The sequence below is a fragment of the Perissodus microlepis genome, chromosome 17 (genome assembly GCF_051167445.1).
Source record: "Perissodus microlepis isolate ML-2025 ecotype Zambia chromosome 17, ASM5116744v1, whole genome shotgun sequence".
Lineage (NCBI taxonomy): Eukaryota > Metazoa > Chordata > Actinopteri > Cichliformes > Cichlidae > Perissodus > Perissodus microlepis.
This window is the reverse complement of record NC_140477.1, coordinates 32,637,482-32,653,981: the sequence shown is the minus strand read 5'-3', so window position 1 is coordinate 32,653,981 and position 16,500 is coordinate 32,637,482. Positions and strand designations below refer to the sequence as shown.

Genomic DNA, 16,500 nt, shown 5'->3' with positions numbered 1-16,500 from the left:
CTCATCTATATATCAATAATTGGCTTACTACTGCTTCCTATATGTCACTTAAACACAGTAATTACAGCCTCTGCTCACAAGCCTTTAATACATTCACTCTTCCTACAGTACGTACAGGACTTGGGAAAAAGGTATTTTCTTACAATGCTCCTTATACTTGGAACAAATTACAACAGGATTTGAAACTGTGCAGCTTAACTGAACTGAAGGGCTTTAAACCAATTTTAAGGACAACAGAGAAAGCATCATTGGATGTCTGTTCATGTTGTGGTATTGTTACTGTCTTTTATTTTATTTTCAGGTGCAATTTTTTTGTATGAATTGTAACAACTACAGTATGTTTTAACATGTTGTCGTTTTGTACGGATATTTAAAACAGGTCGCTCTTAAAAATGAGACCTCGTGTCTCAATGAGATTTACCTGTATAAATAAAGGTGAAAATAAAAAACATGAGAGAAACTGAATTAGGCATATAGATGCACTCAAGATGACCTACGTGGAAGTTGATGTCAGATAGGCTGGTCTGAGTATCTCAGAAACAGCTGATCTACTGATCTACTCCCACAACTATCTATAGGGGGGAAAAAAGAAAGAAATAGGAAAACACTGGAGTGAACGGCCGTTCTCTGGGTAAAAATGCCTTGTAGATGCCAGAAGTGAGAGGAGAATGCCCAACAGATGGTTTTGAAGAGCAGAAGAGCATCTCTGAACCCACAACTGAACCTTGAAGCAGATGGGTTACAGCAGCAGAAGCCACACCAGTTGCCCTCATGTCAGTAACTGTAAGAACAGGGATGGGATTGCGGAAAATGAACATCAGAAGACAGGAAACCCGTTGTCTGGTGTGATGATTCTTGTTTTCTGCTATCAGATCCAGAGAGTAGGGTTAACATAACATGAAAGCATGGTTCCAACCTAGCCTTATATCAAGGCTAGTAGCGGTGGTGTAATGATGTGGGAGATAACTTTCGTAGCACACTTTGGGCTCTTTAGTATGAATTGAGCATTGTTTGCATTTCACAGCCTACCTGAGTCTTGCTGACCATGTGACCATATGAGCAGTCTTCTGACGGCTGCTACCAGCAGGACAACGTAGCACGTCAAAGCTCACGTCATCTCACACTGGTTCACTATACTCAAGTGGCCTCCACAGTTACTAGACCTGCAGTGGAGCACCTTTGGGATGTGGTGGAACAGGACATGTGTGCAAAGAATTAAGGTAGTTCTCAAGGCAAAAGGAGGTACAGCCTACAACTAGTAAGGCACACTAATAATGGGACTGTAAGTGTATATTTAAACTACTACGTAACATACAACATATTCATGCGAAAAAAAAGACACCATGTCTAAGCGAAATGATAAAAGGAATATAAATGCAATATGGCTGAAAATCACACTTACAGCATTTTGTTACATGAAGCACTCTCGTCTTATACTCAAACATTCCTTACTAGCCAGGGTTTTGACAGCATAATCAGGCATCTATGCTAAATGAGTCAAGCCAAAGTGCTGTGGCACTTGAGGCAACTTCAGTTTCAGCATAATTAACAGCAGCTGATGACTCTTTTTTTTACTTGTTCAGTACGACAGCAAATTTTCACAAAGATATGAAGCACTAAAGGCTGAGTTTTCAAGTGGGAATCTACATGTAAAGGGATGCTGCTGATTGAGAACAGCATTTTCCATTATGACATGTTAGATTTTATTTGTTTTTGTTTTTCACAGATCTTGAGTTGTATTATTGGTGCTTCGTGCAAATGTGTATAATAAGGTCCATTACAAAAAACACTCACTTCTAACCTAAAAAACTCTTCATGCACCTTAAACAACATATCCAACAGGAACAGAAAGTTTGTCCATATTCAGCACGCCAAAGTGAAAAACAAAATGTTGGGGGACCCAGGCTGCCCTCTTGTTGCTACACATTGACACTTACGACAGACATGGCACATGTTGTGAATGTGAGCGATTTATAATTGATTGTTAACAAACACGTAGTCTTATGTGTTGTGACCAAGTCATGACACACATTTTTGACTCAACAGATCTCTAAAACTTATTTAGATGTACACAGATGTAATGCTTTGGTGCTTCCATGCTGATGGTTTTGTATTTTTATTCTGTTCTTAATGTTAAGCGCTTTGCTCAGCACTTGCTTTATAAAAGAGTTGACTTGGCTGGCAGCTCTGCATTGAAGAAGCCTAGAGTGCAGAGAGTTTTGGCAGGAAATTCTTGCTCACTCATGTCTGTATCTCAACTTGCTGTGCTAAACTTTTCAGTTTTATTTAATTTCATTATATGATGCCAGTTGAAAACTGGTTCATCATTATTCTTACTTTTTCCCATCATCTGTTGTGTTTTTTCTTATTTGTCTAAACTTTTTTCCACTGTATTTACTGATATGTTGCATTACTAATATCTTACTGATTTTTCTTTATTGACTTTTCAGATCATCAACAGGGAATAATAAACAATCCACATCTGAGTGTGGTTATTTATATATCTATCAAGCGTCTGGTCAGTGTAATATATGGGTTTTGATTAGTCCATGTGATGTGACCATGTGACCAACAACATGTGATTCAAGACTACACTGCATTATTATCAGATGAAGAGCAGAAGTGCTTGAACTGTTTCATCTACCAAAATCAGAATCAGAATACTTTAATAATCTCTGAAGAAATGAGGTGGTTACAGTTGCTCCAAGACAACAACAGTAACAGACTGAACTAAATTAAATAATACAATATATCACAAAATATAAGAGATGGCTATAATATATACAAATAGCTCAATTATAATTATAAATGGGTGGCACGGTGGTTAGCACTGTTGCCGCACAGCAAGAAGGTCCTGAGTTCAATTCCACCATCAGGCCGGGGTCTTTCTGTGTGGAGTTTGCATGTTCTCCCCGTGTTTGTGTGGGTTCCCTCTGAGTACTCTGGCTTCCTCCCACCGTCCAAAGACATGCAGTTAGTGGGGATAGGTTAATTGGTTAATCCAAATTTCCCGTGGGAGTGAATGTGAGCGAGAATGGTTGTCTGTCCCTGTGTGTTAGCCCTGTGACAGACTGGCGACCTGTCCAGAGTGTACCCCACCTCTCGCCCTATGACAGCTTGGATAGGCTCCAGCGCCCCCCTGCGACCCTGAAAAGGATAAGCGGAAGCGAATGGATGGATGGATAATTATAAATATCCAGAAAAGATGCAACAAAGAGGTAAAACTACAGAATGAGAGTTGCTGATTTTCTCAAGGTAAAGACTCTTCACTATTTACGAGAGAAGACCAATCATTTCACCAATCCAAGAACTCCCTTTTAACAGGAAGAGACTTCCAGCACAAAATGACTCGTGGATGAGTAACCATCTGCTGTTTGGAGTTGGGGTTGAGTGAAAAGAGAAGGAAAAACAATCCCATTGCATTAACGTGTGCCAATGGACTGCCTGGAATCTCAGTATCATCAGTACAACTGGAGAAACAGCAAATAAAAAAGCGGATTCACTGAATTAATGCTGTCAAGCTCAATACTGCAAAGACACCTTAAAAACAATTTTAAAAAAAAGCAGTTGCCTGTCTACTCTTAAATGATGTTACTATACATGTGACTGTGCATGTGTGTGCACGCATAGCTAGCAATCACTGTGTCCGACAGCTCTTGACCTCCAGTCGTGGTCCCCAGCAAAGCGATGCAGAATGCATCACTGGCAGGGCTCAGGCTCGGGGGAGCACCTGTCAGTTTGTCGGTGTGTGTTTGTGTGTGTGTGTGTGTGTGTGTGTGTGTGTGTGTGTGACACAGTTTAAATGGTCACGTCAGTTGTCGGAACAGAGTGATGAGGTCAGGACAGCCCTGTCACAGCTGTCTTTGAAGAGAGGTACATGGCCTATCACAGTGACAGCTTTAAGTGCAAATGTCTTTATGACGAGTGCTGGACAACGAAGGGAGAGGTGGAGTTAATCTAAGTAAGCCTCCATTAAAAAAAAGGGAAAAAAAGAACGCTTGTGGTGTACTTCTGCTAAATCGAATGATTTCACAGATTTATGGTCACCTTTGTGTGCAGCGGGAAGACGTCACTGAATGAGATCATCTTTTCAAATAAAACTTTGAAACACTGCGTTTCACCAAAGGGGGTCAATAATTGTGTCAAGAATCTTATGATTGTACTTGGAAAGATTTAATTAGCTCTACAAAAGCAAGTGCCAGTGATTGAGAGAGTAAAAGAGTACATATTCAAAATCAGCTAAATTAGCTCTTTTTTTTCCTCCCCTGATGTACTAAATAAGGCAACTGTCTGGCTCCCGACAGCAAAAGAAAACTCATTATTTTCATTTCCATTTTTCTGGTTGATTGTCAACAAAGTTGAAGGTGCCTTGGGGATTTTTCTTCTAAAAAACAAAAAAGAAAAAAAAGTTAAAAGTGGCCTAAAAGCACAAGAAGTGCTCACATCCATCCTCATAAAACACGTATCATGAAAGCTCAGATCCACGTTCACCGCTTTGCTGTTAACTTCTCGGCTTTTGTTCTGACATTGCTGCACATCATCACCATCTGTATCACTTATACACCACTGATAGTGCACACAGATCAAAGACCTGCTCATACATGCAACCACTAAACCAAGCTAGGTTTAAAATTCAACTGGGAACCTTTAAGTGGAGGCTGCATTTCCCAATTTTTATGTAACCTTCATTCTAATCCCATATCTACTCATATTCTCTTCACTTGGAGCTGATAAAAACATTGAGTTACTAGAATTTTAATCTAAATGACATCTTAGTTTGTTTTTTTTGCTTTTTTTATTTTTTTGTTTGTTTGTTTGTTTGCTTTTTTTTTGGGGGGGGGGGGGGGGGGGTAGGTTGGCACTAGTATGATTGATGCTTTGCTGTGTCTATGCTCATCTAACACTGCTCTGAAGAAATTACTTTTTTGCAGCAACATTTATTTCAGCACTGCTTTAAACCATCCATCCATCAATCTTCTTAATCAAACCACTGGCAGTTATATCCTGACCTGAAAGAAAAATCAAAGGTCTTAAAACAGAACTTGTCCACTCTTTGAAAGACATTTTTCTGTAGCATTTGTTCTTTTTTTTGTCTCCTGCCTATAAATGTGAGTATTCAACTTGCTCTTAGTCATCATTATTACATCAATAGTTGCATATATGCCACCAGTCGTCTTCCTTTGATTGGCATCATACGCCTCTTCGCTATTTCACCTCATCGCTCCACGTCTCGCTGTCCTTCTATTATGCCTGACACTGTCGGCTCTCCTCCTTCACTCCATCCTCTCTCTAATAGTTCTGGCATTCTTAGCGCCGTCCTCCTTTACTCCCATCCCTCCTTCCATTTCCGAACCTGCCGTCCTTTCCTCTAATATGGTTGACATTCTTTACTTTCTCTTCCTTCCATTTCTCCTGGCTGACTCAAGCTAAAGTGCAGCCTGGAGGGCCCTTTCATGGGTAGCAGAATTATAACACTCGGGGCCAAGGCCACAGGTTAAGTGCACTCCGAACAAAGAAAAAGTGACATAAGGGCTGAGTTCTACTTATGTGCACAGAGGAGGAGGACGGTTTATGCAAGGTGAACTGGAGCTGCTGGCAGTGAGGCATTAGGGAATCATCTTAAACAAATAAATATGCAACAAACAAAAATGACCAACTCAGAACAGCTCCTCTTCTATTCTGCAGACAGCACTGATCTCTGACCTGTACAGAAACACATTCAGTATATTGATATTATTAAGTATTAATATCTATGTTATCTCTCTCTTGTAGAGTCTCTCTTGGCTCTTGATGGAGGTGGTCGCATCTTTCTCTCTGTCCCTCCCTTATATTTCCTGCTTCTTTGTCCTTGTCTAGTCTTGTCTAACTCTTAGAGACTCTCTCAGTCTTGTTCTCTATAAACAAGAAATTATGGATTTGATTAACTGGTCTCTTTTTCGCCCTAAACCAAACCCAAACAACCACTAATTACATGCAGCCTCACCTCACTAGCTGGAAGCTCCAGGGCGGAAGCAGGAACAACAAATTCTCCCAGATCACAAGACGGTGTATGACCCTATCCTCCTACTTCCTCAAGGTCACCTGCGACGGCGTGGGGATTGTTGACTTTTTCCTTAAAACTAGGTGAAAGAGCACTCTCTCTCAAGTTGGATACAGGATACACACACACACACACACATGCATGTTCTCAGACACAGATATACTTCCACCTGATGGAAGTAAGCATTGTGGCGCTGTGCCCTAGCGCTGGTTCAGCTGCAGGACCGGACGGCTGTTGTGTACATCGGCTCTCTCCAATACCCCCTCCCCTGTCACAAGTCGCGTGTTTTTTTATGTTGTTATGTTGTAAGGTGTGAAGATTCATGTGCTTCATTGTGCTGAGGGTTTTTATTCTATTCTCAAACTGCTCTCCCATTAGGAGCTCAGTCTGGGTGGAGTTCTTATTTTTCCCTCCTCTTCCCTCATGTATTTATGTATTTCATTGTTTTTTTTACCATCATACATCTCTCTGACCTGTCTTACCAACGTCATGTTTGTGCAATGTATGTACGGTTGGAAGGGGTCCTATTTCACTCTGTGTTCGTGTAACATTGCTAGTGACAATTAAGCGGCTCAATCTTAATCAATTATGCTATGCAGTCAAACAGGGAAAGCTGTGGTTGGAGACTGCAGCATGACCAAAATTATGGCGACCGTGTACATGCATACATGCAGTCTCCTTGTGATAATATGACAATAAACAGCGATACAGCTGAAAACTGCACATCTGTTGATAAAAAAGTCCCATATTAACTTATATTCAGAGTTGCCTACCACCAGGTGACCTGTGGAATCATATGGTGATTGAAAGTGGTCGCTCAGGTATTGGGGGTGTTGCAGGGCCAATCTCTGGCCAATCAGCTGCTCACCTCACCTGTTTCCAATTGGTTGCTGCATGTGACATAATTGAATGGAATCACCGGGCAACCGCTGACATTTCTCAGTCAAACGGAGGTTGCCGTCCTATTTCTACTTTAGTGTGAATGAGCTATTATGCATAAGCAAGACTAGCTAGCTAGCAACGAGAGCCAAACTAGCTACAGAGATTCTACAACCTTACCATGGTACCACACTAAAGGTTTTATCAGGCATGCAGCATGACTAAAGGCATGGCAATGTCCATCAACCAGTGCATCATTTACTAAAATCTGGTAAAGAAACGCACAACCTAAGTATTGATTTTTCTTGTAACATCATTACCAGGATGGCATCAGAGAACCAAACCTGCTTGGCATTCACAGCTAGGATTGTGAATGTGGAAAACATACCTGTTAAATGTTAAACAGTAACATCACTGCATTTATTCGCATTGCTGTGCCTCAGCAGACTATGACTAAACCACTAATATGACTGTAGACTGCCCGAATCCATTCACCACAGTCACTATAAGCAAAAAGGATGAAATAAAATTGCCAGTCAGGTTGCAATTTCTATTCACGTGTGTTCTGACTCATATATCTCACAGTTCCTGAGGTTTAGAGTTGAATATCACAGTAAGGTGACCTTATGACCATAAATAAACAAATAAAAAAAAAGAACTCTTGGGCGTTCCGATATCACTTTTGAATATTGAAACAAAGATATTATCCATACAGACAAATGGCAAACACACAGGCCTAATACATGCCCATCTCTGCCATAAGGAAAGAGATATAATAAATACTATCATTAACATTACACTAGCAAATAATAGCATGCACATTTTTCATATTTCTGTACATGTTTTCTTTGCATCCTAATAGATGGTGCAGAGCATTTCATAAGCTCTTATCCTGAAATATTCTGGTGCATACATGGTGAAATGCAATAATACAACTGCTCTGAAGCACATAATGTACTGTACATAAAAAAATGCTGAACTATAGGTCAAAGCCTGCTGGCTTTGCAACAGTGAAGCAACATGAGCGAAACACCCACAAAGCATCATGGGACTAGGATGATGTGGGTGTATTGATTTCTATGTGGGAGTGGGGCAGAGGGGTGGAGCTAAAACTGGAAATGCAGTAGATGACAGATGCCGATTGTGTGAACTTTAAATGGGCATGTGGGGGAGGAGTGGATGTAATGGAGCAGGGTGAACGGAGCAAGTGAAAAAAAAGACAGATCAGAGTGGGATGGAAGGAGGGAGGGATGGAGTTGAGGGGTGGGGCCGGTATCACAGTTACCACACCTCACCATAGAGACGGTTGCTTAGTGATACAGCGAGGATGACCAATACCGATGCTGACCGCTGAATTTTATGTCAGCACCTCTCACCTGGAGGTGTTCTTGTGATAAAGGTGTGTGTGCTAAATCAGTCCATGATCAGCACTTTTATACTGAAACAGCAAAAATGAATAGTTTTCTGTGCACTGTGATCTCACCTGGCAGAAGACGGGTTTATACGTGTCGGAAAAGAGCTGGGTTAGCTCCTCAGAGTCACAGAGGTCCAGGGGCAGTCTGTCCACACACAGACACTTGGAGTGCAGGTTTTCCTCCTGGCTCAGCTGGTTGACGTCCATCCACTGCACCATCAGCGAGCGATCCCCCTGCAACAAGCACCAGTGAGACGCAGAGTCAGACAGTAAGGCAACGCTAGGTCCACTTATTTGCCAAGCGCATTTGGTGACACTATACTGCAAAATAAAAATGTTTGTATTGTACTCAATTAGTCATGGTTACACTTTGTGGATCGTCCCTGTGCAGTTATCCCACAGAGAGTACAGCGCTATTTGTACATGTCTACTTTACTTTCATTTGGAAAAAAAGAGTCTGTTTGTGTTTTTACAACATATTTCACCTGATTTGAAAAGCTGGGATCCGTGAATATCTTTCCAGCTTTACAGCAGTCACAATATATGGCTCGCTTTTTTGTGTGTAATGTCTCGATCTCTGCTGTGTCTAGGAGTAAAAGGGGTGAAACACCAGCTCAGAGAGTAATCTAATTCATTCAGCATCTGACTGATCCGCCTGTCTGGACACTTGAAATCGGTAGCGGGTTGCCAGGTCGTGGTGAAGGTTGTACAGACTGTGTTTAACCGACAATCTAGCAACTTGGTAAGATTAGAGGAACTAACCAAACATAGGCATGCGTGCATTCCAATTATTCATTAAAAAAAATTAGGAGGACACCAGAAAATGTTCTCAAAATACAGAAGAAACCCAGGAAAAACTGGCATGTTGGTGAGTACTTTAAGATCCTCAGCTGGCGTCACGGGCACCTGCTAAACTCTGCAAAGCTTTAATGCGAGATACAGTCTGTGCTCTTGCTGCTGTAAGTGCTGGTTTGAAAGCCTGTCAGCCCTTGAGCTCTACTTCCATTTGCAGATTCTGATTCACTTTTCACAAATGTGAGGTCATAGATTATTGTATGCAATAAACTGATTTTGATGCACTTAAATTTAAGCAATTATGATTTCAGCATTTCTTCCCACAGATAATTTTAGCACTTGGACAGATTTTCTTTGTGTGTGTGTGTGTGTGTGTGTGTGTGTGTGTGTGTGTGTGTGTGTGTGTGTGTGTGTGTGTGTGGTTTGTTCAATTCATAAACTGAAACCAAGCTCAAGCAGCAGGGCCTGCATTTTTACTGATTATATTTTTTTCTCTTCTATTGCCAGTTCCCATCAACCTCAACAAATGGTGGTCGTCGATGGAAACAATTTTCAGTCGAGCTTTGTATATATAAACCATGCATATAGTAAATAAGACAAAAGAAATAAGCAGCCTGTGTTGTCTTGGCAACTAGTCTAATCCAGTATAATCAATCCCTTATGTTGAGCATTTGATGTTTCAGTCCATGTAAAGAAGATGTTTTCTGGCCTAGGCTACTCCTTTCCCATCTCATTACATGTACCTGCTGCAGTAGATTTTTAACACTTGCTCTAACATACCATTGGGCGGCCCAGGAGCTCCGAGCGGGCCCGTGAAGCAGAATCCTTCTTCATGTATTCAACAAACCCATATCCTTTGGAGTGGCCCGTGAGCTCACTGTACACCAGGAAGGAGCGCTCGATGTTCCCATAGGAGCGCACCAGCTCCTCAAACTGCTGGGCGGTGAAGGTATGGGGCAGGTTGGTGAGGCACAGCAGGGAGTCGGTGGGCTGCAGGGTGACGTTGATCAAACGCCCACGGACAGTGCTGTGGTGGAGGGAGCGGATGGCATCCTGAGCCTGGTCCCCGTTCAGCAAAGTCACAAAAGCTGGAGGAGGGGACATTATGGAGACAGCGACGAGGGGAAAAGACGGACGAGGAACAAGGACACACACAAAGAAAAGGGATACACAGACACGGATGGACGGGACAAACACAAACATACATTTAAAGCGGACATTCAAAAAAACGTGCATAAAGAAGTTTGCGGGGGATGTGGGATGGAGACACACAGTCAAAGAACATGCTCAAAAGAACTCACATGAAAAGCAAAGAAAATGAGCGACAGGCCAAATGTGGCGGGGTTAAAAAAATAGAAAGAAAAAAGAAAAGAGGGGGATGAAAGAGGAAATTTAGGCACAAACAACCAAAACCACAGAAACACAGTCATAAAAGACAGACGGACACACATACACAGAGAGAAAGACAACACATTAGCTAGAAAGCCAATAGGGAGGCACTATGTAGGGGTGGGGGATCCACTGTGACGACACACACACACACACACACACACACACACACACACACACACACCTCACCTCACTCTATTTAAAAACATCAACCTGATAAATGAGAGAACCAACAGCACTAACAAATGCAATGTTAAATGTAGAATTTAATGAGAATTCAAAAGAGCAACCTGATAAAATATCAGCTGTTTTTAAAATAACTTGAAGCAACAGGAGTTCTGTGCACAGAGGCTGTCAGTGCTTTGTTATGTTATTTGGAGGAAGGAGGACGTGTTAAAATCAGAGAAAGTGGCATGTCCTGAAAGTCTAATGAAATTTGAAGAGCTTTTTCTCTCCTATAAACTGTTCAACAGGGAGAAGAGAAAGAAATGCACACACCCACACACATGGGTGTGTGTGTGTGTGTGTGAGTGTGAGAGAGAGAGAGGAAGCAAGAGAGAGAAGGAGAGAGAGGCGAAATACAAAAGGCATAGTTAAAGGGAGGGTGAAAAAAATGAACCTCCAAAAACCAATTAAAGCCAGCATTATGTTAACTGATCTCAGGGGGACTGACTGCAAGGAGTCTGTGCTGCTATTTAACTTGTTTCCAAACGAGGGTGTTTCACTTGTGTATTTTACTGCAGATTGTTTATTGGCCTTGCAAAGCGAAGTGTTCGTCTTAAATGAATAATTATTCAGTTATTTACATTTGAGAAGATAGGCTTGTTCATAAATAGTAATATTAGCTTACTATTTTCACAAGTTACTGACCAGTACTGCTGTACAAAAAACATAAAATCCTAAAATAATAACACAAACTGTTCTGAGTTAGTTCAGCTTCGTGAATAGGACCATGCACTGTGATGCTAACAAACAACTTTGTCTAATCTGCCACATTTGAACTGAACTGCTTAACAGATCAAAATAAATGCATGACATTCTTACTGTGGGTAAATGCACAAGGTATACCCCGTCTGGTGCAGCAGAATACAAAAACTGCACGACTTTGCACGCTGAGCCTCGGTCAAAGTTTGATTTAATCAAAATCCAACAAATACAGACAAGTGGGCTTTCCACTCTGAGCTTTTCACCTGGAGAAAAATACCACTGTGCCTCAGGAAAATCCTGCTTTGTTGATGCACTGCCACCCCTGCGGTCACGCACCTGTGTGAGAACCTCTGGTCTTTTATCATAGCTCATCCTCACCAGCTGTGATCCTGACCCTCAATTCATGCACATGTTATTCCTGAAATGGTGTCTTAGGAGCTTCATGACTGTACATCACCGCCTTCATGTAGAAACTGACTCCTGATGGCAAAGCTACTGCTTTTGTTTTTTGTAAATACAGTCCTATTACATACATCTGCACTGTCGTCACACTGGTTGAAATGTGTGTTTCTGTTCATAGTTTCAAACTTAATCTTTTCTGCTTTCTTATTCCACTGGGATTGACCAGTACTGTGAAAATAAAATACAAATATAGAATACGTTAGTCATTCAGTACCTAGATAATAGTAGTCAACATGTGATGGTTCAAAATAATTAGAAATAAAAAACAGAGGCAGTCCGAGTCTTATTTTCCCCACACATTTCAAACTGCTATGCCCATTTGTACTGAAGTTTCTGAAGTATCCTTTTTAGGCTTTCTCCATAATAATGCTACATTATTTGAAGTGAAAGTCAAAGCCTGGCATCTGGTAATGTGGAGCATTAGCTGAGTATCACTTTTAGCCCTCATCTCAAATTACTGGTGACAAGAAAGAATCCACATCCAGCCAAGCTGGTGTTGAAATGCAGCCCTGTTGAAGCAGCCGAAACCAAAAAGGCTAGAATATTAGAAGAATTCTACCTGTATTTAAATGATAGAGACTGCATCTAAGATAGGGGTTGCAGTCCTGGATCTTTTTTTCTTATGAATATACAGGGAAATAAAAGCTAACCTAAATGTCCTTCAATGCTTTAACCGTATTTGGTAATAAAGTCAACATTAAACCATGTTATCAGTTGTCAAAATCACAGATTAGGTCACTGTGAATGTTACCAGTGATTCAACATCAAGCTGAGGGTGAGCTGTGCTCCACTGGAATGTGTTGTTATGTTTTTACCACAAAAGCACAGTAGTTCTGTTCTCTGGTACAATTTTAAGTGTTAATCGGTGTAAAAACAAGTATGCAAATTTGTGTGCTTCTACAACATAAGTAAGGAAAGACCTGACAATTTTTCGAGCCCTTCCAGACCTCAAACAGATCATTTACAACCTACACACCTAACTCTGCATAAATATACGCTGCTATTCAACAGTTTCGGGAACTGCTTAGATTATTATCCATCATGCAGCACTGTCAGGGAGGTATCTGACTGGTCCCAAATTCATTTTGCAGCATGACAATAATTGCAAACGCAGAGTCACAGAGAACTAACTTCGTACAACAAGAAAAACAAGAGCTCTGCAGCAGATGGTGGCCCCCACAGGGCCCCTGTTTCTACACCACCGAATCAGTGTGGGATTTCACGAAAAAAACGGAAGCAACGAAGTGTGGAAAGTTCCTCAAAATGTTTGGAACAACCTTGAATGACTGCGTGCAACTGTACCGCAGAGAACTTGGACTGCTGTAGGGCCAGAACACATATTAATCACCATCAACGTGTGCAATCACATGTATTCTGTAATCTTTTAATGTCGTCAATTAAAGTAAGACGACAGATTACCGGCTACCGCTACGTATCTTTAGTCACCTTCAAAACAATTCAGGATCAAAAATAGCACAGCATAATGCCAAGTTTTGTGCCTGATCTTGAGTGCACAACAAGTAGTCTGGCTCCACAGGAAATGAAAAGTTCAAAGCTGGAGTTTAGGTACCAGGGCCACAAATCACTGAGTGATTGTTTGTTCAATTATTCAAATGAAAACACTGACAGCTGGTGTTTCTGCCACTCACAGGGAGCAAACTCTGACAAGAAAAAAAAACAGAATTACAAGTGGTTTGTGGTGCTTAAAAAAAAAAAAAAAAGGTTATTATCAATCACATCGAATGCTTTCAGTGATTACGCAGTGAAAAGTCACTGCTTTTCTGTGGCTTTCTCAAACCATTTCTGTATTAGCCTCTTCACCTTTAGTGTATGTTTCAAACAGTCCTCCCAAGTTTAAATTTCAAGAAAACCTCACGATCCTCAGTGTTCACTCAATCAAAAACCTTGAGGTTTTTAGCGTCGTTTTAAATTAAGACACACTGTTTGCATTTAAGTACTGCCGCACTGGGGGAAATAAGTAGGAGTAAGTAGGTTTATCCTAATTGTCAAAGGTAATTTACAAAAACCCTCAATTTCATTTGCATTTCAGTGATGGAAATAGATACTTGATCATTTCTGTTGGGTGTTTTAAACAACAACAAAAATAAAGCTTTACCAAGCCAGGATTCAGTTTATTTCATATGCACTATCAATGAGTGAACAGTGGGGAACAGCCCCAGAACTACATGCGAGGATCAAGTTAGTGATTTCAAAGCAGCTGGTTAAACATTTGTAACAAATCACGCCGTAATGGTCTGAAATCCTGCATTGCCTGCAAAGTTGCCCTGGTCAACAACCCCCATGTTCAGGCACATGTGAAGCTGGCCAGTGAACACCTGAAGGTTTCTGATAAGACTTAATGTGTTGTGGTTGAACAATGGGACATCAATCCACTCGCTGCATTTGGGAGGACAAGAATCCTGACTATGACCTCCAAGAACACCACCCAAAATGTCACACAGGGTGGTGCGTGGTGCAATCATCAAACTGTTGGAGTGTTTTTGTGCCAAAGGTACAGGATGACAACACGGCATTGAGTGAAAGACACAGAAACAAACACAACAATGTCATGGCGAGACCTAACCAATCTCTGGACCTTAATCCAGTAGAGGACCTATAGAGAGAAATGTAGCTTTATGTATCCAAGTCACAATGTAGAAAACTGGGATTCCAATATCTGCAAAGAGAAGCAGTCGAATATCCCTGATGAGACCTGTGCAAAACCTGACAGCTATGCTTGCCAACAACAGTTACTGCACAGCATGTATTCCAAGTAGATCAAATACTTTCCCTCACCAAAATGCAGATTTCATACAAAAGTTAGTCATCCTTCATGAAAATTATTTTAAATTTAGGTTACATTGTTAAGTAATAAAAATGTAATTAAAACTATTTTTTCAGTGGAAGACCCAAAGACATTTACTTTGCTATATCATTCCTTTTATACCACAGAAAAAGGAATTCCCACACTTACATACATAACTGACCATCATTAATCAGAGTTGTTTCGTTTCAGCCAACTGATTACCTAGAACAACAATCTTTCTACAAAGGTGCAGTGTGTCAAATATATTTATTCCAAAGCGAAACATGCAAAGGCATCTCAGAGGTGGTGCAAAAACATCTGTAGTGCAGGACGCCCCCACTGACCTGCTCATGACTTCATCTACATACTATCCTTCAGAAACAGGGCTAGGCACACAGAGATCAGACACAGTCTCGACAATTCTTTCATTCTTTGCTTAAAAAACTCCAAATGCCACAAAACCATATGCAGGCATTCAGGATGGAGTTTATGTGCAGGCCGTGTGGGCACTGAAATCCAGAAAGAAAAAAAAATTTAGCCAAAAAGAACGCTGAAATGAGCAACAACTGGGACATCTGCTCCACAGACTTCTTTTTATTTATTTTTTCCAGAGAACATAACTGTAGTCAGATCTAATGCAAGGTCAGGATCATTCTCACGCATGAAAACAAAAATCTATCGCAACTTCTGTCTGTCTTTGTGTCTTCGTGAATCGGCCTGCCTGTATTCATCTTTCTCCCTGCACTGCATCGGTATCTCTATTGATCTCTGTGTATTGTCTTTACTGAGCCTGTTCTTCCCACCTCGCTCCAGTCTGACTCCTGTGTTTCTTCACACCTACTGTCGGTTTCTGGTTTTTTTTTGTTTTGGTCTCTCTCGCTCTTTCTCACCGAGCATCCCCGCTTCCATGCGCCTGCGTCCGACTTCAGATTCCTCCTCCACCCGAATCAATTTCCTCAAACCCCATCTAATACTCTTACACATACACACACGCGCTCACACGCTCAGTAATGGATCTCTTGCACTGAGCTGAAAGCCTAATCTGGTTTTAACCCGCTAAGTATCCTACCTAACATTAGGCATTAGGAGGAGATGGAGAAAATATGGTTGAGGTTTTATGCTAAAGCCCTCTCCCTCTCTTTCTATTGCCTTTAATGACACAGTGCAGTCTGACAAGCGGGGGCTGACGTCAAATTCTGCTCAATACTTTCTCCACCAGTGAACTGGAGAACTCTAAGACTCCTAAATAGCTTAGAAAATAATCTTATAATTCACAGCGTGGCAATCACTGAGTGGGCTACCAAGTGAACCTTTGACAAAAACGAGAGAGCGAAAACATGAACAAAAAAAAAAAAACAGAAAGAAGGAAATCACAAAAGCTCAACGTCTTAATTATGGGTCTCTTTTGAACATGTCGATTATTCCCTGTGTTCCAATGAAAGAGTGTGTACGGGCACAGGAAAAGAACAGAAATCTTCCATTGAAAATCACCTCGAAGGCTGCAATTCAGCTGCCACCTTCCCCCGATAAAGGAGCTAATTAGAAACAAGGGAGTTACGAGCGACGCAGCGGACCCCCCTTGAAAACACGAGGGGCTGGTTCTCGTGCTGTGTGCCAGGAGGTCCCGCTGTTTCATCTCGCCCCTGAGGCCAAGATGAAAGTCTCAGGTGGAGCGCGGAGGCTCAATAATAAACAGTTCAATAGGTTGAAAGGAAAAGCTCCAGACTACGTTCAATCCACACGATCATATCCTTATGACAGCTCTTAGGGGCTGTCTTTAAAAAACTG

The 16,500-nt window shown here is 41.3% G+C and overlaps 1 protein-coding gene across 1 annotated transcript in view; it reads right to left on the bottom strand.

The window, feature by feature from the left end:
* Positions 1–16,500, bottom strand: part of raver2 (ribonucleoprotein, PTB-binding 2) — a 101,260-nt gene that overhangs the window by 34,338 nt on the left and 50,422 nt on the right. Inside the window, exons 3-4 of the mRNA XM_084910039.1 lie at positions 9,909–10,216; positions 8,403–8,567 (exon numbers count right to left, since the gene is read on the bottom strand). Of these exons, the coding sequence (XP_084766165.1) occupies positions 8,403–8,567; positions 9,909–10,216 (473 nt within the window). The remainder of the gene's footprint in view (positions 1–8,402; positions 8,568–9,908; positions 10,217–16,500) is intronic.